Genomic DNA, 25,599 nt, shown 5'->3' on the forward strand with positions numbered 1-25,599 from the left:
TTGGAAAGTGTTAGCCCATCATTTGCAGGTTGAACTTGTGCAGACAAGAAAGTCTCAGGGAGGAGGTTCAAGATTCCCAAAGAATAGGAGCAGAATGCAGGCTGCTTTAAATGACACCATCTTCTGGCATCACTTTCACATGTAGTTAGTCAGTGCTGTGTCTCATTGTCATGGTAATGCCCTGCATCTTGCCCATGCAGCAGCAGCTCAGAACACATTTGTCCTGCAAGCCAACAAGCTGACTCCAATAAAAATACTATCCTGTAATGTTTGTATTATTCTCCAACTTCCAGTCCCAGATGAGAGCACACAACTCTTAAAGGGCTGAGGGGCTAAAGGCTGCACCAGATGTTGAATCCAGAAGCAGTTTGAGGTATTGATCACGACCTACAAGGCCATGTCTGATGTGAGTCATGACTGCCTTAGGGCCTGATTCTGCGGGGTGCTAGTTGCCTCCTGGGGAAGCTTCTCCTGACTAAAAGCCTTCTGTGCCTGGCAGAATCGAGCTCCTAAAGGGAGGAAGGATAGCTAGGGCACCAGGGGAGGGATAGCTCAGTGGTTTGAGCATTGGCCTGCTAAACCCAGGGTTGTGAGTTCAATCCTTAGGGATTTGGGGATTGGTCCTGCTTTGAGCAGGGGGTTGGACTAGATGACCTCCTGAGGGCCCTTCCAACCCTGATATTCTATTCTATATTCTGTGATTCTAACTTGTGACTCTGGGGACCTGGGCACAATTCCCTCCTCTGCCACAGACTTTCAGTGTGACCATGGACAAGTCACTTCATCTCTCTGTGTCTCAGTTCCCCATCTGTAAACTGGCAATAATAGCACTTCCTTACTTCGCTGGGCATTGTGAGGATAAACACGCTGAAGACTGAGGTGCTCAGACACCTCCTGGGGGCCATCTAAATACCTAAGATAGACAGATTGAGGGCATCTTCTCTCTCCAGGTGGTTCCATGTGTCAGCTTGGGCCCTTGAACTAACAGTCCCTAGATTTGGGTATTTGGGGAGCCGAATTTTTTTCAGAAAGCTCCTTCTGTGACTCCTCCCACGTTTCCATGCACGTCCTCTCTCTCGCTCACACACACCACTTTCTCGATTCAGAGTAATGTTTACAGTAGAAAACCTGAAGCTAGCTTCATCTGTACCAATTGCCTTGTTTTGCCTCATCAGTTTTTTAATCCTGCTGCTCCTTGTCCATTTCAAGCTGGGCAGGGCTATGGCAAAATTCCATATATATATATATATTATATATTTTATAATTTTGACAGGTAATATCTATGTTTATTTTTAAACATTTTTTATTTGTATTGATTTAAATTTTCAGAGATTCACACAATTATGTGATTTAAGCATTTTTTATTGATTTAAACGTTCACAGTTGCAAAAATTGTCAGATAATTGTGTCAGACAATAACTATTTAATGACAGTAGATGTTGAGATTCAAAAAGTTAAAAGCTTTATAACCTTTAAAACACACATTGTCAATGTCATGTATCAAAATGAACAAAGTAAACTTCAATCAAACTCAAGCAGCATTTTTTCTTATTTTGCCTGTCTGTAATTATCATCGGTGGAAATAGTTTTACATCCGTTTGCGTGTGTATGGTGAAATCGACATTTAGCAATAAAAGCTGAATCCTTCCAGGCCTAGTTATAGACCTGGAAGAGCCCTTCCATCATTTTGGTGCAAGGGGCGTTTAAGTTACCTCTACAGTAAAAGCTGTTTTATCTGGCACTTCACCAACCGGAAAGCTCTCTAAACCAGCATTTCTGATCTTCACTGAAATACCAGTTTATAGTCCAGCTGGCACGGGGCCAGCAGGGGATATCGAGCGCGGGCTCTGGGAGAGAGTTTTTGTGCGGGAGGGCATCCGTGGTGCTGGTGCCGGATCTGGGAGCCGCTCACCTCAGGCAGCTCCCTGCAAGCGGCAACCTGTCCCGGCTGCTCCTAGGCGGAGGCGGCAAGTGGCTCTGTACGCTGCCCCCGCCCCCTCCTCCCAAGTGCTAGCAATGCAGCCCCCATTGGCTGGGAACCATGGCCAATGGGAGCTGCGGGCGGAGGCAGCACGCAGAGCCGCCTGCTGCGCCTCCGCTTAGGAGTAGCCATGACAGGTCACCACTTGCAGGAAGCCCCCTGAGGTGAGTAGTCCCCTGGATATGACCTCCCACACCCCAACCCCCTCCCTCGCACTCCCTCTCATACCCCAACCCCCTCCCTCTTAATTAACCAGCATTTTTCACTTACTGGCACCCCCCATTGCCCTAACATGCTGGATAAAACAGCTTTTACTGTACTTTTAATTGCAGTCTTTCACTTTCACTTTTTTTCTTATAGGTTTCCTAATAATTTGTTGTTTACAAGTGCATCTGGAGAACTCTGGAAGATGGTTCGGATTGGCGGGCAGCCACTTGGCTTTGGTATGTAAACAGTCGGAGAATCAATTGGGTGCAAATATAGCCGCTCCCACGTAGAGATTGATGAGAAGGAGGGAAAACAGTTGCGTTGACTAAGCCTGTTTTTTAAGAGCCTTCAGCCTATTATGGAGTTGAGGAACAAGATTTTAAAAAATAGTTTAGTTCCAACTAAACCCAAGGATGAATGGTCTGATTTTCAAATGGGCTGTGTATCCGGTATCTCTTGTTGCGCCCCCCCCCCTCCCACCCGATTGAATTGCTGGACTATGGAGTTAGCTAAATTTAGGCCCCTGGTTTCAAAAATATTGGCCAATGAGCTTCCATGTCATTGTGAAACAGAAAAAGGCTAGGCTGGCTCGGTCCATTTTAGAAACCCATTAGTGAGACCAGGAGACAGATATTATTCTGACTTTCACCAGTGTAAATCCAGGCCAATTGCGTGGCTTCAGTGGATTTAGTACAGATTCTCACAAGTTGTGAGAGCGGAATTGTGGTCCTAAATTCCCTCTTAGCTCATCCCATTTTAAAATCAACGTGGCTTTTAGAAAGTGTATCTGGCAGAAACAGTGTGGAGAAAGTGCCCAAGCTTTTCAGAAGTAACCTGTTATTTTGGGTGAATTGTCCAACTTGAGATCTTTTAAAGGGGCCTGCCTTTCAGAAAATGCGCCCTTTAAAAAAACTTGGTCCTTTAAAAATGTCTCAAGTTGGGCACCCAGAGATGAAGGCACCCAAGATCACTAGTCACTTTTGAAAATTTTGGCCATTTGTTTAAATAACTGGCTTTTGGTGGTAGTAATGTCAGCTTAGAGCAAGTGTTCTTGGGGCTTAGGACCAAGTAAAAAAGAGTCACTCTGAGCTACTGGAAGTTAGCTTTGATGCAGCAGTGGCTTATCCTTGGATTTCAAGTGAGCAAGGTGCCCGGGTCACTAGGTCAGCATGAACACCAGTCACTGTGGCAGATCCAGGGTTCATGTGAGTAGGGCTAAGAGATGTCCAGCATTTACTCCTCCTCAGAGGCAGGTCAGATGGTGTGTTATCTGCCGCCAATGAGGGAAGGAGGAAGACAGAGTGAAGGGCCCGTGAGGGAGCCTGAATCTCATTAGTGGTTTCTCATTAGACCCCTGAAAATACTTCTGAGTATTCATGTTCTGTGCATACATTTTGGGGATTTATATTGATCCAATAGGAAAAAGAGGAGGTGTGGCAAATAATGCAGTATGTTGTTCCTGCTTATAGGGCCTGATCCTGCAGCATTTACTCCCATGAATAGTCCCATTTACTACATGAGATGAACAGGAGCATTTTAGCATAGGTGGGCCCAATTCTGCAACCCTGCTCAGTTCTGATTCCACACCAGAAGAAAATGGTTGGCTGAGATTGTGCTATAGGTGTTTGTCTGATAGGCAATCACTCCGTAGGTCAGAAGAGAAGGGTTCCAAGTTGCAATGTCCTTTCTGATCTAGTGTTACCACCTTCCAGTGATCTCAAACCAAACATTCCTAAACCGCTTCTGGCCTGTGGACCAAGGACTGGGGATAGGAGCTTTAAAGATGATGGTTATGGGTTCGAGTGTTGACGTGCCAAAATATTTCCTGGGCAAACCTCAGCCGTCCGTGACACAAAGTGGTGCCTGCAGTGCAAGCCGCCAGGAAACGCTGGGAAAGGGCAGACTTCGCTAATGATAGAATAGTGTATGATTCAGGGCAGCCCCAGCTGGTAAAGAGAGGGGATGAGAATTCGCGCTCCAAATTGGTTGGATGCTCAGGCTTTCCCTTACGGAAAGGCTGGAGTTCCAGCTCCGTTTACCATTTCTTGGAATGGCGGCTGGATACCAGGTGCTTCACTGTGTCTGTGGATCTGTCTATACTGCAGTCCTGGGGGTGACTGCAGCTAGTGCAGACACACCTGAGCTACCTTTAATCTAGCTAGCTCCGGTCCTGGAGCAGTGACACCCTGGCAGCGCGGTTCAGCGTGGGCCATCCCTGCTAGCCACAGCTTCACTTCTCCAGGATCCAAGCTAGCTCCAGTGCGTCTGTTCGAGCTGCATTCACACCCTAGGATTGCAATTTAGACACACCGGCGGCCTTGGGTCAGTCAAAGGGCCTTGGCAGAGGAGATTAGGTGTGCACTGGGGCTGCTGTGTCACTCCCATTCTTATTGGTGCTACAAGGTCACAGCCTTTTACTAGTGGGAAGTGTGTCCTCTTGGAGCCCAGTTTATTTTCTCTCCCTTCAAGCATCTGCCATCTCAGTTGAGTTGTTAAACAGGCCGTAAATACTCATCCAGCCAGCAAAGGGCTTTGTGCTACTGTGTGTGTTTGGGGGAGGAAAGAGCCTGCACACGGCAGCGAAGGGTATCATTTTTACACACACACACACACACACTCGCTCACTCACTCTGATCAGGTCGCTAATTACAAAGCTACAGGGAGAATAAAATGAGAAGGGAAATAGCACGTAAGAAATGATAAAACAGCCTAATCAATGGAAATGGGTAGAATGACAGAAGCAAAGCGAAAGATTGACATGGGCTCCCCTTTTATAAGGGAAAAAAATACTACATGAGTCTGCAGCAGGAGTCCATCATTTTGACTGACAATATTGAGCCCTGCAGTGTTGTCTTTCACAAAGAATGTGCATCTGCCAGACCCACGCTTGCTCCTTAGTTCTTGTTGTTCAGGGTTTGTCCGTCCCAAATAGATACTAGGTCTCTACCCCCAAAGGGGTTGCAATATAAAGGGCTTACAACATTTTGCAATTTGTAATTCTTTGGTGAGGCTAGCTAGCGGGAAGACAGGAATTGTTGGAGGTTTGGGCGTGGCATTCTGTGATGGACGCACCAACGACGTTCCTGCTTCAGCACAGTTGTCAAGCTGATGTTTGGAGCGCTGCAGGCCTGTAGAGAGGTGGCTGTTCACATGGGTCTGGCTCCTCCTCACTCCAGCTGTTGAGTCTCATTAAAAGCAGCTGAAAAGAGGTTAAATACTTCCCTGATGTCACTTTTGCATGTAAGCGATTGCTATAGATGCCACAGGTACCTTACATGATCACCAGTGTGAATGGGCACTAGCCAGTGGGCAGGGAAGTCATGCCTGGATGATAGCCCATGGGCAGGGGAGGTATCCATGAGACAGCGTCTATATATTAAAGTGTGTTCCATACTAAAAAGTTCCCTGCCTTTAGCAAGAGGAGTTGGTCATTCATTTTTCAGAGCTTGTCCTGTTAGCAGAGAGATACCCCTTCAGTATTAACCTGGTATTTTGAGTCGGCACAATATGTCCACAGTGTAATTCAGCAGCTGTCTGAATCCAGATTAAGTGAAAATACACAAAAGACAGTCGAATGAAATAGCCATATTAGTGCAGACGCTTAACCCAGGTTCCTACAGGAAACCCTGGGATTCAAAGACCAAGCAGTTGGAATGAAGCAGCTGTTTAGGGAATTGTATATACCGGTTGCATTATCCTCTGTATTTCTCATTCCTTTTCTCACTTTTAATCATCCTCAGGCAGTGGCACTGGAAGGACTGCAAAAGTGAGGGGACCAAGCAATCCAATTGGGCCAAATTTGACCTCGGACGTGGGAGCAAAGGACCATGGCCCCCCCAACTTTTGAGAACCTGAACTTGCCAGAAGGGCAATGTGGGGCGAGAGAATGGGGGCCCACGCTCCCTTCTTGGCCCTGGGTGAGGGGTGGCATGATGGTGGAGCCCCTGCCCTGCTGATATGACCAGTGCAGCAGCAGGCCAAATGGGAGTGAGTGGTCCTTTGCTCCCCCGCACCCCGTCTCCAGCATCTATGCCCCAGGGTTAATGCTGGTGGGTTTCTTATCTCCTTTGGCATCATTACCAGGGGCTAGTCAGACCTACAAGTGCTTTCCCATGGTGGGGCTCTGTTGGGAACGTTATTTTTGTTCTTTGTCTTCCCCTAGATGAATGTGGAATTGTCGCTCAGATTTCTGAGCCTTTGGCCGCCTCCGACATCCCAGCCTATTACATCAGTACTTTTAAGTTCGATCACGCATTGGTAAGTATCTGAATAGCTCAGAGGAGTGGGGAGGAGGGCAGAGCTAGTCCTTTTTTCCCCCCACGAGAAAAAAATCCTTGGTGTTTCTCTTTATAACTGTTTGTTAAAGTGACTCGGGCCTGGTGTAGCCAAGTGCGGAGGGGCCCGAAACCTCTCTAATGTGTCTTGACGACTGTAGACTGCTAGAGCATGATCTTCCTGATGATTTTCATCCGCTGCTGAGTGACCATTGAATTCCAGTCAGTGTCAGAGGGGTGGGAATGTGTGGGGTGGGGGAATGAGAGGTGCCTCATTTCTAGTCCATTTTCACCCTTCCACCCTGCTGCACCCCCGCATCTAAGACGTGGCTACCATGGCTGGTCAGCAGGGCACATCAGCAGCTTGAGGACTGTCCATTGTTTGAGCCTGGCTGAGGCTGATGGTGGCCTGTAGTGGGGAGCGCAGGGTAGTTTGTACTTCTCTTTCTGCCGTGCTCACTCGTCTTTGCCCAGTTCGCTCTGGTCCCAGGTGCATGCTTTCTGTATGTGGCAAAAGATGCCGAGTGCTTCTGATTGCCAAGGCAGCTATTTCTTCAAGACCCTTTAAATTATACATTTTACGACCAGCGTAGACCTACAACCCAAGCACTCCTTAACAAGTGACACCAGGGCTTGTGCTGCATCATCTGATTACCTGCATCCAAAAGCCCTCCTCATTTTCCTGTAAATCGGGTCTGACTCGACACGCCAGGTAGATGCTACGCGGGTCTTTGCAGCTGGGTTTCCGCTACTATTTGTCAAACGTGGTGTAAGTGTAGCGAGGGTTCGGGCAGGTAATGTGTCGTACCTGTTGGGATACTGTTAAGATGGCTCATCCTCAGGAAAGTGGGAGAGAGAAGCCAAAGCTTTTGTTCTGCATATTCCCCTCCAGCTGTGATTTTCTTTGTCTTGCTTATTGTGCGTGTGTCTTATTGCTTAGTCCACTCTTGAGAAGGTCTCCATTGGAATCCTTTCCATCCACACTCTAACTCAAACAAATGGCCTTTGTTCTTCAGCACATTGCGATGCTGGCTATAAGGCTGTGTAAACTGGGGGAGGGGGGAAAGTAGCTCCTAGACATCCCTTCTGTTCTTGGAAAATCATGCTCCACAATACTACTTCTGCCATCATGATTTACAGAAACGGTAGAGCTGCGGGGCTTCAGGAAGTGCCGCAGTGGGAACAGAGTTTCAGGGGAAGTTACGTTACCCCTCTCAGTCTTTGCCCCTTCTTAGACAGAAACATCGTCTAAAGCTCTGAAGTGTTTGAATGCCTATTTTTGGTTTGTTCTGCTTTTCATGCAGCTTTTTGCTTCCAGGTTTCAGCTAGGTCTGGCCCCCAAATACTTGCAGAGAGTGTGATGATATTGCAATCCCAGCTCAGTTGTGCAGGCCTCTGAGGAAGTTTACCTAAGCATCTGAACTTGCAAATGCCTATCCCAGCTGAATTTGTACTCCATGGCTTGGGCCCCAATCCTTGCGAATCATTATTGCTCACGTGAGCAGCCACTTTCAAGTCATTAAGACCATTCCCTTGGGCCCCAATCCAGCAAAGCATGTTCTTTATCTTAAGCCTGTGAGTAGGCCCATGGAAGCCAATGAGCAAAGTTTTGCAGTCATTCTGGCACCACTCACATGGCGCGATTTAGGAGTTTGGGGGTAGCCCTGACAAACTCTGCACGACAAGAATCAGGACACACTCCTTTAGCCATTGCAATGTTTTCTAGTGCAGGTGGCCTATCCTGGTTTGACCAGTATCTTTATCTCACTTCTAACGTGATGAAAAAGTGGGACTGTTACCACCTTACTACTACTTCATAAGGGCATGTGTGGTTTACCAACACATCAAGTCAACCGTGTTTTTCAGGAATTTCCCATGAGAACCAGTAGCCTTGACTCTGTTTAGATTAGGGACACTGTGCTCTGTATGCCCAGTATTAGCCCAGATGCACTGTCCTAAGTGGGGAAGATTGTACCGCTTTTATTTCCATCTGTATTTTTGCAAATTCATGTGAAAAAAGCTGCCACCTTGGGCCAGTGTAGAAAGAGCCGAAAGCTCCGTTTCCTACCTGTCCCAGGCCACATGCTGCCATCTTAGAGGCCAGATTTGAAAACCCACCTCCGTTTGGTTTCTGTTTGAAGCTGTGCAAACAGTGGGGAGGGAAAATCCGGGGTTGGATTTTCTAGAAAACATGCACACAGTTGTGTGACTGCATGTACAGTTACTACAGTTGCATGCACAATCACCACAATTGTATGTACAAATTAGGTGCAGTGTGCAAAGTTTGAATAGTGGTGCACCTGCAGGATGCAACCAGGATGGAGTTTGGCTTGGATCGGTTCCTCAACAGGGCAGAAAATCAGCAGTCCATGTGATCATCTCAGCTAATATAAATCTGTGACTGGGAGTTTTTTTTTAAATTCTGTCCTTTATTGTTTGCATTACAGTTCCCATTACATCACCAGACACTTATTACACTGCCCTGACTTTTGACCTGTAAAAGCTCAAAGAGCAGATTCAGGGTTTTTTTAAAAAACTAATTACTTCAGCCTTTCACAGTTGACACAACCCATTTACAGCCCACAGGCCGTATGTGTACAGAGTAAAAGTAAACATTATTCCAGATAGCAAAGGTCAAATTGTTGTATACATTTGGCTTATTTTCTTGAACATTAACTACACTGATAAGATAAGCCAATAAAACACCATTTTAAAGTCAATACTGTTAGCTTTGCCCTGCATTCCTGGTTGTCATTGTGGGTCCAGGTGCATGCTTTCTGTATGTGGCAAAAGCTGTGGAGTGCTTCTGATTGCAAAGGCAGCTATTTCTTCAAGACCCTTTAAATTATACATTTTACTACCAGCGTAGACCTGCTGGCCATTTGCAGCCATGCAATTGCAGTGATTCTGCAGGCAATTTCCTCATCTAAAAGTCTCTCTCCACTTGCCCCCTCAAACCACCTTGAGGCTTTGTTTTCTTGGCCAGGATTATTTCAGCTGTTTACGCTCCCCACCCAGAGAGGTCTACCGATCGCTCGTGCTGGCCAGCATAAGTCAGTGTTCTCTCATTTTCCTTGCAACGTTTTCTTTCAGAACATTGTCCAGAGCCCCTTTTCAACCAAAGAAAATTGTTCCATTTGGCTCCTCAAAACTCTCTGCCAAGCTGCATTATCGCAAGTTAGCCCTTACTGCGCCACAGGAAAGCTTACCAAGTTGACTCAGCTCCAGAGGCCTGGGCATCCAGCACTGAGTCTCCTGGCTTGAGATGGCCTTTGATTGGCAAGGCCTCACCTTGATTCCCAGCCCTACTTCTCTCACTTTAACTCCTTTGATAGCTTGCAGGGTTGCAGGGGCTTTGAGGCCTGGAGACTGATTGCCTCTGAGGTCCTCCAACTGTGCAAACATGGCTGTTGTTTTGGACAGCTATCCGAGTCCCACATCAGCTCCAATCGACTACAGGGATTCTTCAGTCCCAAGGAAAGATCCCTCTCTAAAGCCTTGCCAAAATATTTGTTGTTCTCCTCAAGAGCACCTCTCATCCTCAGTCAGTTCTTTTTATTTGGTGGAGTCTGCCAGAGCTATTAAGTTGAAATAGGAAAAAAAAGCAGCTAATTCCTTCCATCCCTTCCCTCCTCTTCCCGATTTATGAACCAACTGCCTAATCCTACTGTCACCTCCTGGCTCTGCAGGGGCAGTCTACCTAGGGAGAATCATCTCCCCTATCCGCCTGCCAAAGGCTGGAAAGGTCTTTAGCAGTTGTTATCCCATGTTCTGAGTTGCTTTGAAGCTTGTCTGTGTGTGTAAAGCTCTGAGTTTGTTCCTTGGAAACAAGCCTTTATAAGGGGGAGATTTGGACCCCGCTCTCCATTATGTCGACGACCCTCCTCTCCCTAGATCGAACGTTTGCACCGGCCAGGCCAGGCACCGCTGTGTGTAGATGATGTTTCTCAAGGATTACATTGCATCTGGTGTCCTCTCCCAACTGCCCCCCTCCTCCCTTCAAGGTCTCTCGGTATCTGTGCACCTGGCAGAAATGAGAACGTTTTAGAACAGCAGGTTGTTCCTTGTTCGACCTTGCTCCTTTTTCTCCCCCACGTACCATAGTGGGAGAAAACTTGGTCATTTGAATTGTTAATACGTGGCTGAATGTCTGTGTGTAGAGAGATTAATAGAAAATCAACTCGTATCTCTTCCCATTAGCTGTAGAATCTGACATGACTGGGAGTATTTGTCCCGTTCCTGGAATTAAAGAGCCTGAGGAGAAAAATCACACTGGGAAGGGGTGATAAGGCTTAAAAGTGCTCTCTAAGCTCTGGCATGTAAGGGGTTACAAGTAGAACCCAAGTGCCCTGCCTATCCCTTCGATGATCTAGGGTGGGGCGAGGAAAGCCAAAGGAGCACCTGCTGCAGGGGCAGCTGCCAGGGGAAAGGACGTACCCTCTACCCTTCCAGCCTGCTGACAGTTGTTACCAGGTGCTGTAAATTGCTTTGCTCTTGTTTTGAAGTTGCTTCGTGGTGTTAAAGCCAGTGCCGAGGAAGGGGCCTTGAACAGAACTATAGCTGGGGCTTTATTTTGCGTTCCCTAGCGGGTTTATCTACCTACCAATGGGCTTGTTACAACTATAAAACTTGTTCAGGAAAGTGAAGCTCTGGCAGGCCAGGTGAGAGGTTAAAAAGGCTACACTGATGGAAACCTGGATGCCCGTGGGGGCAGACTGTTCAAACTGGGACTGTTCGTACTCCTGACCAATAGAAAAATTTAGCCTGGCTCTCCAGTTGATGATTGGCATAGCTTCAGTGGACTTCTTCATTTTTAAGCCAAGAGATAGACAAAATGCATATCCTCAAAGCCCCCTGGCCAAAATTGGGGCTGGCTCTGTCATCCTGTGATTCTGCCTTGCACAGAAAACCGCCTGATGTGAATTTTACTTGCAACAAATCTTGGGGAATTGATTGTTCATTTTTACCTCTGACAATTAGCCTGGAAACAATCTATTTGCATTTTCATAACAATGAAGCACTTTCTTGAAGGAGGTGTAAAGGAAAACATCCCACTACAGATCTTGCCTGTGACCCACCTAGGGTTAAACTAAGGGCATGTCTACTCTGCAGTTGCTGCTGTTATTGCAGCTTGGGTACATCTATGTAAGGCAATCGTCCCCTGTGACTGTAGTGCAGACATACCCCAAATCGGTGGGATTGGGCAAGAAAATCTACAGGGTGGCGTTTTCAAAGGTGCCAAGGGAGTTGGGAGCTCCACTCCCATTGGTTTTTGTGCATTTCATGAAATGCAGATCTCTCGCCTTGCTGATAGTTGAGCAGTGACCATAAACTAACCTGAAACAGTAGAATCACCACTTTGGCTGTATCTTAAGTTAACCATGGTGGCATAGAAACTCATCTTATTTCTGTGCAAGGATAATGGGACCCTTCCATAACAGGGTATTGACCTGGATGAACACTTTGCGTCCAGATCAAAGTTACAAACGGGTAGAGGTCGTAGAGCATCCAGTGTCAACAGGAGAAATAAACACTTCCACAACTGCTGGACCGGAGCAAAAACAAAATAGTACAGCGCCCTTCCAAGACTAGACAACACATCTGATCATTACAAGGGGCAGCATGAAGAGGCGGGAAGAGGTTTTGAGTTAGGATTTAAAATGACAAGTGCTCTTTTTTTTAAAAAAAAAAAAAAGAGAGAGAGAGAGGAAAAAACCCTGATGGAAGGGAAGGGAGTTGGGAGAACAGCATTAAATGTCAGAGTGTAAATTTTAAACCAAGGACACAGATGGATGGAAATGGTGCAAAGCAAAACCATTAGCCATGCTGCATGGTTCTGGGCTGATTTAAAGAGGATTTTGGAAGAGCAGCGTAGACAACATTGCAGAAATCGAGGTGTCCTTTTGTTGTAACCAAAGGAAGAAACTCACCTCACCATCAGTAGGGGAGTAGCATTTCCTTGAAAGGATATTGGGGAAAGCCAGGAAGTTTCAAAAGACTATAGCAGGTTTCTCATCCTTCCCCACTCCCCCCTCTTTTACCCACTAATTTCATTGCAACCTAATTCCAGTCCCGCTCTCCCCAGCTCTAAACAAGCAGTGCAAGACCCACTCTGGCCATTATCCTCCAGTTCTAGACAGGATATTTAATATTTCACGAGTTCCCCTCCTAAAAAAATACGGTGAAGGCCTCAAAGATACATGTACTGCTCACCAAAGCACCCACCTGTTCCTATCCGTTACCCTCATTTTCTCTTCCCTCTAGTGTTTGCCATCTCTCATTTTCTCATGTGTTAGCTTAGGGCCCGATCCTGTAAGATACCCTGTGCAACTTCACCGGGCTCCCCATAGGTTTAAGGATCCGTCAGCACCGGACTGGGCCTTTAGAGCGCAAATGCTTTGAGACAGGGACATTGTCTCTTTCCGTGCCCGTAAAGCCCCATGCCTCTCTGTGGTGAGAGAGAGAAGCAATAAAAACTCTGCTAAGGCCCTCTTGGAAATGTACCCACATTTATGTCTCCGTGCCCTTTCCAGCTTTTCTGTGAAAGTTGTATCGTTAGCTGCCTGAAGTGAGGCACTACACACACCCCTTTGGCCAGACGTGATGTAGGAACATTGACCGAGTTGTCAGCTGCATTCCCCTTAGGGGGCCATCACTTTTCTCTTTTCTTTCTCTCTCCCATTCCTCTGTGTTGGCTGGTGCTATCAGCATCTGCTCCTCCATCTGGCAGAGCCAAGAAGCATGTGGTGAGAAGGAGAGTTGTCTGCAGCTGCCAGTGGAGTCACTGTTGATTGCCGAGAGGAAGTGCTTTTAAAAAAACAGAGCGGCCAACGCGCTCTTCTCCTTGCCAGTTGACTGTGTCACTGCTGGGAAAGACTCATGAGGGGATGTGGGGGCAACCGACCCGGAACCTAAGAAAAACCAAGTTACTTCTTTTCCTGGGACTTCCTTAGCCCCAGTACAATGTGCAACCCCACTATCTACTGCCTAGTCATTTGTGAGCAGTGTTGAGAGCCAGCTATCCCATGCTATCAGGCTGTAACACATAGGACAAAGCAGTTTGTTACTAAGACCACTAAAAACCAGACTAAGAATGTAAGATGGAAACATCTGTTTTGTATTAACTGTGGCGCTCAAGTATCCTGCCCAAGGTAAATATGATGTTCCCTGTGGTTCACGTTAGCTTTGTGTGCTGCCTCCTTTAACTAGCCCCTCTCTCCACAGTCATCATTCAGTGGCTTTTACTGGAAACATTCCCTCTCTCTTTGGTTTTCCACAGGTACCTGAAGAAAATATAAATGGCGTAATCAACGCACTCCAAGTCAGTCAAGCTGAAAAGCATTAGACATCTTCTGAGCTGGTTGCAGATGCTTTTTTATTATTATTCCTTTTCTCACAGTATTTCTTGAAAAATCTGACTCTGGAGAGAGAGATTGAGGCGTCATGAAAAGAGACTGTGAACTGATGAGCAGAAGCAGAGGCAGCTCCAACAAGCTTTTTTTTTTTTTTTTTTTTTCCTTTCTTTCTTAAAAGTGGGAGGGCGGGGAGTTGTTATGATGGTTTCCTGACATTAAGACTCCAAAGCAAAATGCTTTCCTGCTTTTTTGGTGTGAAAGGAATTGCAGGTAGAGATGCAGCCTCTCACTGAAATGCAGAGGTACAGACAGATTGCATACACAGTAGCTTTAGGGAGCGCTTCAAAACAACACCTGACGGGGAAGCGCTGCTTTTTTAGCAGAGAGCATGAAAAGCATAAATGAAAGAGATGTGGAATTAAAAGGAAAACAAAATGTTGAACTGCATTGATCTTTCTACTAGCATCAGACTATATAAAAATGGTAACAATCCCTTATGATCTATGTTCAGATTGGATACTATTTTCCTTCACAATTCAATGTTGTGAGAGGGTGGGAAATAAACTATTTATTTTTTTTTTCCTTCTGCAATTCAGAATTGGCTGCACAGAGAACATTACAGCATGGTTCTTTATTAAGGGCTGTCTTCTGCCGATCTGTACTTCGGGGGCCTCTGTGTGCTGTTGAAGTTATGTATATTAGCTCCATTTTCCACAGTCCCCCAACATCCTCTTGCTACAACATTGTGTCCAGGCATCCTTCCAAGCCCAAGAAAGTTTGCCATTCTCTGATGTCTGTTATCTCATGCCATCCCTTCCCTTTTCCCCGATCCCTGAACTCTTAACATGTAGGGATTGAGGATGGTCGTCATGAGTCCCACTTGCTTAACCAGCCTAGTAGAGGCAAGTGATGTACGCTCAAATCCACTCCCTTCCATTCCTACTGAGCCACTTTCGCTCCCCTGATGCTTTCCGCCACAGCTCTATTCACAAGGGTAAGGAAGCATCCGAAAGTCCTGAGCTCATGGCTTTCTCAAATCAGGTCTCTTCATGGAGGCAACATTGGTTTTATCAGTGTAGCTCAGGGCTCTGTTGCCTTTCTACCACTCACGTCCTTCTACGGCCAAGGCTCTTGGTGAATGTGTTGCCATCCAGCAAAACGGTTGGCCAAGAGCGCTATGCTTTTGCCTTAAGCAGGGGATGTTGATACCCATGCCCTGGGGGTCCTATTTATTTCACCTGCTACGTAATTTCTTTGGTGAAACATGGTTCTGGCTTGGTTTGGTTTGGCTGCGAAGCTAGGTTCCAACCCAGTGGGAGTCTTTTCATTGACTTAGTGGCTTTGAAGCAGGACCTCAGGGCTTTGTATTTAGAAAAGGGACCGAGTTCTACAGAAATGTGCTGAAACATTGACCTGGTTCCTTATCCCTGTGTTACCAGCTCTTTTAGAGGAAAGTGATGTTGGTCTTTTATAGGCAGCCCTATGGCCTGCAATCCCGCCGGGAGCTGCTTACATTTTGACAGCCCCTCGCAAAAGAAGCGATGAGCCAGTGGGAACGAAGCTCAGTAGCCCAACATTTTACCTGGTGCCATGCATCTTCTTCAGCCCACTTCAGAACTGACCCGCAGTCAGGACGGGGGTAAAGCCGATGGTGAGCGTAGAGCAGGGAGGCTAAGCATCACACAGGAGTCTGCAATGAATGCACCTGAAATGCCGTATGTCCGCAACAACCCGCTCTCTGGTGAGACGCAGGATCGGTGAGGAGGAAGGTCACATTCAGAGATCTTGTTTTATAGGTGGGAAACTGAATTTCCTTCGCATCTTTTAACCTGTTTTACCTCTCCCCACACACTTTTTTTTTTTAATTAAGAAATTGTGGATTCTGTAGCATTAGTGAGGATTTACAATCCCAATGTAACTTCAGAGAGAACCACCTACACAGACTTGCATCTTGCAGATTTTCTCCAGGCATCTGTTCCCAACCAGTACATATGATATTCATACGTGTGTGTACAGACATAGATACACACACGCTGCTTACTGTGTCATTCAGATTACACAAGGTTTGGGGAGGACTAGGTATTAAGAGCTTGATGTTTGATTTATTAGAAAGCTCACTCTAGCCCTGATGTTGCAGTGCCTACAAAGTTAATGGAGGATACTTTGGGGATTTTTTTAATCAATCTGTTAAACAGTTAATGGAACTTGAGCATCTTTAGGCAATAACATGGATATCTTTCCATTTTAGACCCTAATTCAGTCCACCATCCCTATTTCGTTACGCGCTTCACTTTTAAACCCCTGCTTACATTCCACTGACTTAAGCACATGTTCAAGGTTAAGTGCTTCACTGAACTGGTCTGGGGCCTTGAAAAGAACATTTTGGTTTCCCTTTAGGCAGCTTTTCAACTGCCCCATGGAGAACTATAGTAACTCTAGACTTGGGGGTTAATGCTAATTACAGTTAAGACGCCCTGTGTCTGGATATTTGCTCGAGAAGGTGCTTTCCTCATGCTCTTTTGCAGCATATACACAAACATGGTCTCAAGTTGTGTAGTGTGATGTTTTTAATTTTTTTTTTTAAATATCCCACCGACTGAAGGACTAAAATTGCTATACAAAACTGTTCTATGCCTAAAGAGCCCTTATGTCAAACCACAAGACCCAACTGAAGTCTGGCGGAGCTGTTGGAAGGTTATGGGGTTTGATTAGTTGCTTTTCACAGTACAGCTGCTGTAGGGTTTTCATCCATTGGGAAAGTGGATGTGTCCCTTTGTGGGACTCTGGTTTTATTTAGCGATGCACAGGGTCCTTGAATGAGATCCAAGCTGCCACGTACTACTTGTCATCCAAGGTTTTTGAGCAGTAGAGCTGCAGACTTTTTTGCAATGTTGTGGGTCTAGAAAATTTTGCGTATCAAGGGTATTGGCTATCGGAAACTATTATTAATTAGTTTACGCACTGGAGAGCAATTACATTTGTTACCCTCTCCGTGTGATATTGCTGCTTCCTAAGGACGAAGACGTTTATATGAAGGGATTACTTGAAATGAGCAGCAACTTTACTGAGCCTTAACAGAAAGCAAAATAATGATCTTGTTATAATTGTTATTTACTCTGTACACTCAGGCTATTCTAGATGACAATATTTTTTTCCGAGGGAGAGGGCCTTACGTTTATGATGTTTACGGATGTCTCTGGTGTGCTTTAAAACTCTCTTCACAAGGCAGGTCGATATGCTGTCATAAAAATGTTAGCCTGGAAAAGTCACATGGTGTGCTATGACATTGAGTGAAGTATCTCTAAAATTGCCATAGGATTAGCTGTTTTTCCCCCTCTCTTTTTGTCTTTGTAACCCCAGAAAATGTCGATTGTTTTGGACAACTGTCTGGATAATTTGACGTGATCGCTAAGGAGCCTTTGAAGGGCGAGTGCAATAGGCAAGTTGCAGCCTGATGATGAGAACTAAGTGTAATTTCCAGCTTGGGGAATCAGACCTGTGCTAACTCGGATCAAGTTAATATGCTAAAATTAGCTGTGTAGCCAAGGTGGTGCAAGTGGCAGGACAGGCTTGCCACCAGAGAACGTATCTAGGATTTCCGACGGGATCTTACTCAAGGCAGCCAGCCCGTCCGTTGCTTGTGCAGCTTCGCTGCTCTTTGTAGCATGTTGGCTTGACCAGTGCTCAAGTGGGTACGTCAAGCCAAGCTGGAAACAACACCTCCAGCACCAGTATAGACATACCCTAAGAAACTAGTAAAACAACCAGGTTTGGTGCCAGGATGGCGCCTTGAACACCCTAGAACTAGTTCAAGATGTGAATGGGATCTTCATGGCTTCAGCATATCTCCCTAATTGGCTTGACCCAGGACCTCAGATCCAAATTTGGGGAGAGTTCAGATTGGGATCCTGCTCTGGCCCATCTCTAGCTGGTACAAGGGCTGTGCTTTGCTCGTATATTACAACAGCTATTAACTCTGCAGGCTACGCTTGCTGGCGACAGGAGGGGGATCCCCTAACCTAAAGCAACATGTCAGAGCTTTGTTTAAAAAAAAAAAAAAACCCTTCACAAAACTCTTTCTTTTAGCACCTGAGGAAATCCAAGTGGATGTACATTCCTCTCAGTACTGATCCCAAACTACATCACGTACTCCAGGGCTGTGAGATTTGGAGCCCTGCTGCAAACCCCTTTTCCCTCCAGCATTGCAGAACGCTCCTGCAAGGGGCAGAGCAAGGAAATCCAAGACACTCTGAACATGCTCAGGATGAGTGGGGTAAGGAAAGGAATCCTTTCTTAGGTGTGATCTGGATTGCCACATCCATTTGGCCCTGCTGTCGCCCCTGCAGTCTTTAGCACCTGATTTTGTGCAAAAAAACATATTTTTTTAAGGGTTGGGTTTGTTTGTTTTTTAAAGCCTTGTAACAGTTGCGTCTCTGTAAGGATCAGTGGAATTGCACTATTCCTTTAACATTACATATATGAGGGAAGAGTGGGAGAAAAGCGTGTAAGAGTGATTCTGTATTCCTTCAGGCATTCTGCATCAATAAAACCATGGCTCTGCCTTTAACCCACCAGGGCTGAACCTAACTGCGTGAGGCTCTCTGACCCTTTTGCTGTAGAGTTTTATTCAGCTCTGGTTGCTGATCCAGTTGGGTTTTTGAAGCTTATATGCATGGAATCCTCTTCATTTCCTCCTCTCCTGCTCCCATGTTGGTTCCATTGCACAAAAATTCAACAACCACCAAAATGTTTATGCGCATCTGTTTCTAAAAGGGGGCAAGGGAGAAGCAGTTCTCAGTCTCCTTCCTTATTTCTCGGAGGCCTTTGTTTTCTTAGTTACACACATCAGAGGTTTGTATTTCTATGTAGCAATGACTAATTTTTGTCATTTTTCTATTGGATTTCAGCTGCAGATTCCTTTTTGTTGTGCAAGTGTGCGAGTGTTTGTGTGTACGGTCATATAAATGTAGCGTTTACAGAGAAATACTAGTATGTATCTATTGTACACATATATAAATACCTGTGTTTTCTGTTTTTATGGGTATATACTATGCATATATACTTGAGCAATATAGGTTAATATATACGGTGTGAATGTGTGTATATTCTAGATACACACTTAGCGTGTCTATATGTAATAAGTACTGTATGCACACATATATTCACCATATATTTTTAATTCAAGTATATAGGCAATATGAATATTTAGATATGCTATCTGGATTTCTCAAACATTTTTTAAAAAAGAGAAGCAGCTAATGAAGCAGTGGCTTTTTTCACTTGTCGCCAGTAGGCAGAGACCTTTAAAAATGTCCAGAGCAAAGTATCTGCAGGCTGATCTTGGTTTTGTCAGTTACAGAAATCCGTCTTTCCTTTTCAGTTTGCTGCCTTGGGTGGAAAGCTTTCTAGAAAAAAATTGTGTGGTTTGTTTTAATTGCTGCACTGAATTGCTTTAACAAGTCAAACGTGAAAGTTGTGTTTCAAAGTGCCTGTTCAAACCCCAGAGTCCATGTGGCGTAGAATAGGGCGTCCATCCAACTGCGTGAAGAAGTGCAGAACTGGGATTTTGATTTTATTTTATCTTTTGGCGTTCAGAAACAATTTTTGTTTTAAGCAACCAAGCAGCTTTTCTAACGTCCGCCTGTAGGAGGAGCACAGTCTGGAAAGCTGTGAATGAAAACTTGTGAAAACCTGCTGCCTTTTGAGCCTGTGTTGACGAAAAAGTCAGCTAGTTCAGTGTGAAATTCTCACCGCACTCTGTGCTAGTGCATGTATGTTTCTTTGCTGGTGCTTGGGGTTTTCTAACTGGATTTTATCATGAAGGGGTTTAGCTTTATAGAAATAGGCCATTTTGGGGAGATCTGTCTGCTGCTGATTTAATGGCATAACAACAAGTTGCTGCTAATGCCGTTGTTGCTATTTATTAGAACCTTAGTATTTATTGCCCCGATTGAAGGTTTAAATCAATGCATCGTTTTATAACAGGTCGAAGTAGGAGGAGGGTTTTTTAAAAATAAGAATGAAGAATCTTGATGTGGTATTTGAAAGTTTGTTGTTCTTGCATCTCATAATCAGAATCTCCTGATTTCCCGGAGTGGTGTTTGTAAGAACCCAGATGGGAAAGGTACTTTACCAAAGACAGCAACTAGTTTTATTTTCTTGCTTCTGTAAGCAGATCCTGCCTAAACCACTTTAAGCTACCGACATTTGTCTGCCCCATAAGTGCATAATTGGACATCCTTTTCGAGGTTTGGACCTCTTTCTTTTTGCATCCCTTAAGAAACAGGTTTGGTTTTTGAATAATTCTGGATTGTTGGTGTCTAACTCAAGATTGTTATGGGATTATCTCCTCTTTTCCTTCCTGTGGAGAGGTTCAGTTCAAGTCTCCTATTTTGTATGGGACTTTGAGGTTGTGGAATCTGTGGTAGGCCTTGTTAGGATTAGGATCATCTTAATGGAAATGTGGTTTCAAGAGAGTGATTCTCAGGCAGCTATTTCCAATGTATCTTTTTTTTTTTTTTAGTTTCCCTCTCAGTTTAGTCTGACTATTCCCAGGGGCAGCCAGAGAATGTTGTTGAACAGAGATGAATTGGGCCTTCTCCGTAACAAAGAACGTGCTGATGTCAGATGCTGCCGAGGGGGTGCAAGTGAAATCTAGCAGTAATTTACTCTTTAAGGCCTGCCATACAAAACACACAGGGCTCTTCGAGGCACATTATAGAAGAGAAGTGTTACTGGAAGTGAGGATCCCTGGAGCCAGTGAAACCATCCTGGAGTCCTTAATCAGGTTCAGTTTATCTAGAATCTTAGATTTTATTTTCTTGGCTCTTCAAGGTCCATAAGGATGTCAAGTAGGGCAGCATGCGTTTGCTAGATAGTCACTTGGAGAGCCACCACAAACCTGGGGTCAGATTCTGATACCGTCAAACAGTCACAGTCTCGTAACTCCTCAACTCATATTAATAATTGAGTAGTGCCATTGAAGCCAAAGAAACTATTTGTGGAGTAAAGCACTAATCAGCATGAATTATCAGCATCTGGCCCTGAAAAATGTACCATTTTTGTCGTCTTAAATCTTCCATAATACACAGGCATTTTTTGCTCCTACAGATGTAGATAACATCAAGGAGCCAGATTTTCAACTGGTGTTAATTGATAGAGCACCATTGACTTCAGTGTCGACCTGGCAACTTATGCCAGCTTGGGGGCCTGACTTGAGATCTTCCTAGTCCTTTTGGAACCCTCACATCAATGGCAGTAGTTTCACACGCAGGGCCTGGCCCCGCACTCTCCCCAAGGTAAATCCAAAGTGAATGGAGCTGCCGGTGTAAACCCATTGCAGGTGGGAGCAGAATTGGGCCCTTCACTCAATAACCAGAATGAAAGCATGTACTGGATGGTTTTAGGTCAGGCAGTGTGTGGGGAGGGACCCCTGTGGGTGATAAATGGTGTGAACGTTTTGTTTCTGACTCTACAAGGCAGGTGACAGATCTGGGCATCAGGGTTTTGCTTCTGTCTGTGCAGGGCAGGTGAGGGCTCCTGGCATCAGGATGAGAGGCATTGTTGAGGAGCAAACATGGAAGATTGGTCCCTGTTGCGAGTGAGGGTGTCTCAGAGTTTGCAACAAGGTGAGATGCAAAACCGAATGATGCAAAAGAAATTAATTTTGTTTTTATTAATCTTGCAAAAAGAACAAATACGTCTTTTGTTTAGTCACAAATCGAAGCTGAATTGCATTTTTTAAGACAACTTTTTTTTCCCCCCAGCCCAGTGGAGACCCCAGTCAGAATCAGGTTGTTTTGTCTCTCAGAGCCAGCCTTGAGGAGAGAGAGTTAGCCCATCCAAAAGTGGAAATATTCAGTAAATCGTTCTAATGCTGCAACCTCTTTCCCAGGAAAAGCCTCAGACCATCTCTGAGGTAAGATCTGGGTCACAAACTCCGGTGCCTGCACAGAGCTTATTGCAGGATCAGGGCCTTAGTTAATAGCGTTACCTGAGTAGTCTTCTGACCAAAGTAGAGTGGGGGAGTGATTGTGGGGGAAATCATAGACCAGCCGAGTCCAAACTTCAGCAGCTGTCTCACAAGCAAAAATGTCTCCTAGAAGAATTCACGGAAGGATAAGAAGTCATTTTCTGGAGGAGTTTTTTATTATTATTATTCTTTATGGTAAGCAGCTTAAGGTATCTCACTTAGCTGTTATAGTGCAATCTATAAATGTTGGAATGGATGAAACTTTTATTACCCACCAGATAGTAAAATCCAGTACTTCTTTTGCCAAATACAATTGTGTGTGTACGCACGCATATGTACTGGCTGAGATTTATAAAGCTACCTAAGAAATATGGATGCCCACTTCCCATCTCTGCATGCATATATGCCTCTATAATGTGTCCATTATACAGACATCTATGTACATGAATTAATAGAAATCGAGCATACAGATCCCTTAGACAGCTTTTCACTTCTCAGGCAGCATGTAAACATATATGCACATGCATATGTGCGGGAGATTCTTTCCATTATTCAGTCCTGTATTCCTGTGGACTGATGCTAAACTAAGAATCTAGTATTTTTAAATGATCTCTGCTTTACTCTTTCCCATGCACCTTCTCCCCCCGCCCCAAATCTAATCTTCACTTGGCTCAGCTTAGTTTAAACCAATAAACATGTGTGCAGTATGTATGCTAATAGCCTTAAGTCGGCCCCACTAGACTGTATGCCAATAGAACTGGCCATTTCCCTGTATCCAGAAAGACGACGACGGGCTCTGATCCCATGCCGCTGAAGTCCACAGGAATTTTGCCATTGAGTTTGATGGCTCCCTAAGCTAAAACTGAGTTGCTGCTTGCCGGTAGTGACTGGAGAACCGAACTGAAACCACAGGGAAGAGAGTTGGAAGCTGATGAGAGGGTCTGGGCCAAAAGGAGGCAGCAGTGGCTTTACCAGCAACAGGAGAGAATTATACGAGAGGAGCCAGAAAACACTTAGCAAAGGCAGGAGGAAGGGAGCGTTCTTTTGCTCTTCGCTTCATACATGAAAAACTAACTCTTTTACTTTAACAAGGATCAAAACAAAAGCCCATAGACTCTGTAGAGGGAACATTGGCCAGGCACAGCCATAAATCTCATAGCAAACACTCAAGCCAAGATGCCCTGAAACTGGCTCATCTCGCCCCCCCCACCCTCTACTTAGAGATGCAATTCACCCCATGCAGAGGGTCATCTCAAGGCTCCGTAGCACTTCTGATCCACTTTAAGTGACACACAGGAGATGGACTGGCCCTGGACAAAGGGGCGAATGTCACCCTCAGTTTGTACTGTATAAGAGGCCGGTTTTCACATGGCTCCGGTGGCCGTAGCAAGTTGGTTTTGTTCTGTCTCTCTGGTTTTGGTCTGAGTTTATCTTTGGTCCTCTTGATATGTTTTTTTTATCTGCCCTGAGCACTGGGGGTAAAATGAAGATATGGCTGAGTTTTGTACAGCTGCAAGCAGGCTGCCCCTGCTTACATGGTAATACCTCAGACATAACAGTTACTATAATTTCTGCTGAAGGAGTATGAATGGTTGCAAATGCTCAGGACCAGGGGCATAGCCATGGTTGTGCATAAGCACTTCTAGCTAGAACTCTCCATCTTCTTTCACTGGCTACTCAAAACCCCCATTGTATGCCACTAGGGCAAGATCACAAAAATGGTTTCATTCATATTTTTGTTTCCAGTTGCTGCATTTTATTGATCAGTGAAAGGCAGTGTTTATGCAGTAGGGTTTTTTAAGCCTTCCGGTGGGATATTGTGGGTTTGATACCAGCCTTCATCATTTACAATAATAGCTGCTTAATAATAATAATTCTTACCAGTTATTTTCTAATCTGAAAATGAACTAATACCAAGTTCCTAGTTCTCTTAGCCTTCTGTGCTAAAAAGAGAAACACCCCCACCATTTTCCCCAGTCTGATTTTTATAGAGAGAGAACTATTCTGAACACCAATGTTTAAGGCTCCAATCCAGCAAAGCATGTGTGTTAGCCTTTTTGCATGCTTAAAACTATGCACATGTCTAAGAGTGGATGCTGGATTGCAGGGAAAGGGGGGGGGCATTTGAATTGAGTGCATCACATGTGAATATGCACCTCCTTTAAAATGAACCCAGTCTCTAAATCTCAGAAACGTTATTTTCGCATGAGCTGAAAGTGAGCGAGGCTATTTTCCCCTCTCTTGGCCCAAGCTTTTAGGGGCATTTAACTGCTAGAAAACTCTTACTTCAGGCACTGGTTTGACAGTGAACTTATAGCTTTGTTTCTCCTCTGTGCTTCTCAGCCTGTCGTTGCAGCCATGTCAGTGATGGGTCAGGCTAACTGGTGCTTTTATGGTACGTGTCAGTGACTGATGGGTCAGGCTAGCTGGTGCTTGTATGGTACATCCTGGAATATGTTGAACTGCAGAAGTGTTGCAGTAGGGACAGCACAAAGGCTGAGAATAGAAACAATGGTGTGGAAATTCATCCCAGCTGTGAACAGTTGGGGGGACTCTCTCAGCGGGTCCCCCTGGTTTATATACTGGAGGGGGGGTGCACGTGTTGGAAGTCAGCTGTCAAAAGGCTGAAGTCAGTGTAATTACACCAGGATGTGGCCTGGTATCTTCAGTTTTTTGCATTTCCCGTGATACAGTACAGGGGAACCAAAGAGGGGCAACTTGTGGGGACCACGCTTCCCAAAATGCAGGGGTTCTGGTTTTAATCCCAAAGCAGAAGGTCACAGACCAAGCTGGGTCTGATAATCTCCATAGGCTACGGTGACTCCGTTAAAGATTAGGGTCAGATGTCGTCTTCTCTTTTTTAGGCAGATTAGGCTGATGTGCTTGGCAAATTGTCAGTACAGCCCTTGTGTAGGCAAAGCTGGGGCATCAATTATCTGCCACCTTGGGCTATACACCCCTGACAACGCTGAGACTCAAAACATAGTATTAAATGCAAGATTTGGTGACAGGACAGTTCCCCTGTGCAGTAGCCACAAGATCCCTCTGTTTAAGAGCTGATATCTTTTGACCTGCAATATCTAAAACAGCGTTGCCAAGCTCTCCTGATACTGGGTGGGTTCTTAAAGCCCTAGCTGCTGGATTCATGTGAATACATGAAAATCTCAGCTTTCTTTTTTTTTTTTTTTTAAATAAGTTTTTACCAGTCTTGGTTGAGCAGAAAAGCTTGTAACGGTGACCCGAGTCCACCCTAAAAGCTCTGAAACCAGAAGGCAAAGAAAAAGAACCCCAAATTTATCATTTTAAAAAAAAAATCTTGATTTTTTTTTTTTGAGTCCAGATTCATGATTTTTGAATGCTTTAGGTTGGCAATACTGCTAAAGCAAAAATCCTTATGTAAAAAGCTGCCCCCCCCCCCCAGTGTACCTCTGGAAAAGCAGAGACCTTTACCCTTAGCAAAACTAGAATGTGTGTTAGAAGAGAGAGATCCTTAAGCATAACACATTGTCTTGAGCATACATGGGTTTGTCAGGGCTGTTCTAGACAGTTACTGGGTTAACCTGCAGCACTATGCATAGATTGTCTATTTAGCTAGTCTCGTCTTGAAGAAATAATTGAATTTGGAATGTCTCCTTTCTGCCAGCTGTTCTCCATGTTTTCCTTTTGGGTTTTTGAGCGTGTGTGGTGCTGTTTCACGTAGGCTGAGGTGAAATCCAGTCAGTCAGTATTCAGGAACATCTCGTTGGCAGATTTTTGCTTGTAGGTTAAGTTTACAAAAAAAAGACAGTTTTGCAAGAGAAGCTTCCAGTT

The 25,599-nt window shown here is 45.0% G+C and overlaps 1 protein-coding gene across 4 annotated transcripts in view; it reads left to right on the top strand.

Annotated features, from left to right (window-relative positions):
• CASTOR2 (cytosolic arginine sensor for mTORC1 subunit 2) overlaps positions 1 to 25,599 on the top strand; it is a 200,685-nt gene that overhangs the window by 149,404 nt on the left and 25,682 nt on the right. For all 4 annotated transcript variants that reach the window (XM_054008588.1, XM_054008589.1, XM_054008591.1 and 1 more), the window contains exons 7-9: positions 2,342 to 2,424; positions 6,351 to 6,445; positions 13,742 to 18,090. In XM_054008588.1, coding sequence (XP_053864563.1) covers positions 2,342 to 2,424; positions 6,351 to 6,445; positions 13,742 to 13,807 — 244 coding nt within the window. In that variant the 3' untranslated portion in view covers positions 13,808 to 18,090. The remainder of the gene's footprint in view (positions 1 to 2,341; positions 2,425 to 6,350; positions 6,446 to 13,741; positions 18,091 to 25,599) is intronic.

This window comes from Malaclemys terrapin, chromosome 18, assembly GCF_027887155.1.
Source record: "Malaclemys terrapin pileata isolate rMalTer1 chromosome 18, rMalTer1.hap1, whole genome shotgun sequence".
Lineage (NCBI taxonomy): Eukaryota > Metazoa > Chordata > Testudines > Emydidae > Malaclemys > Malaclemys terrapin.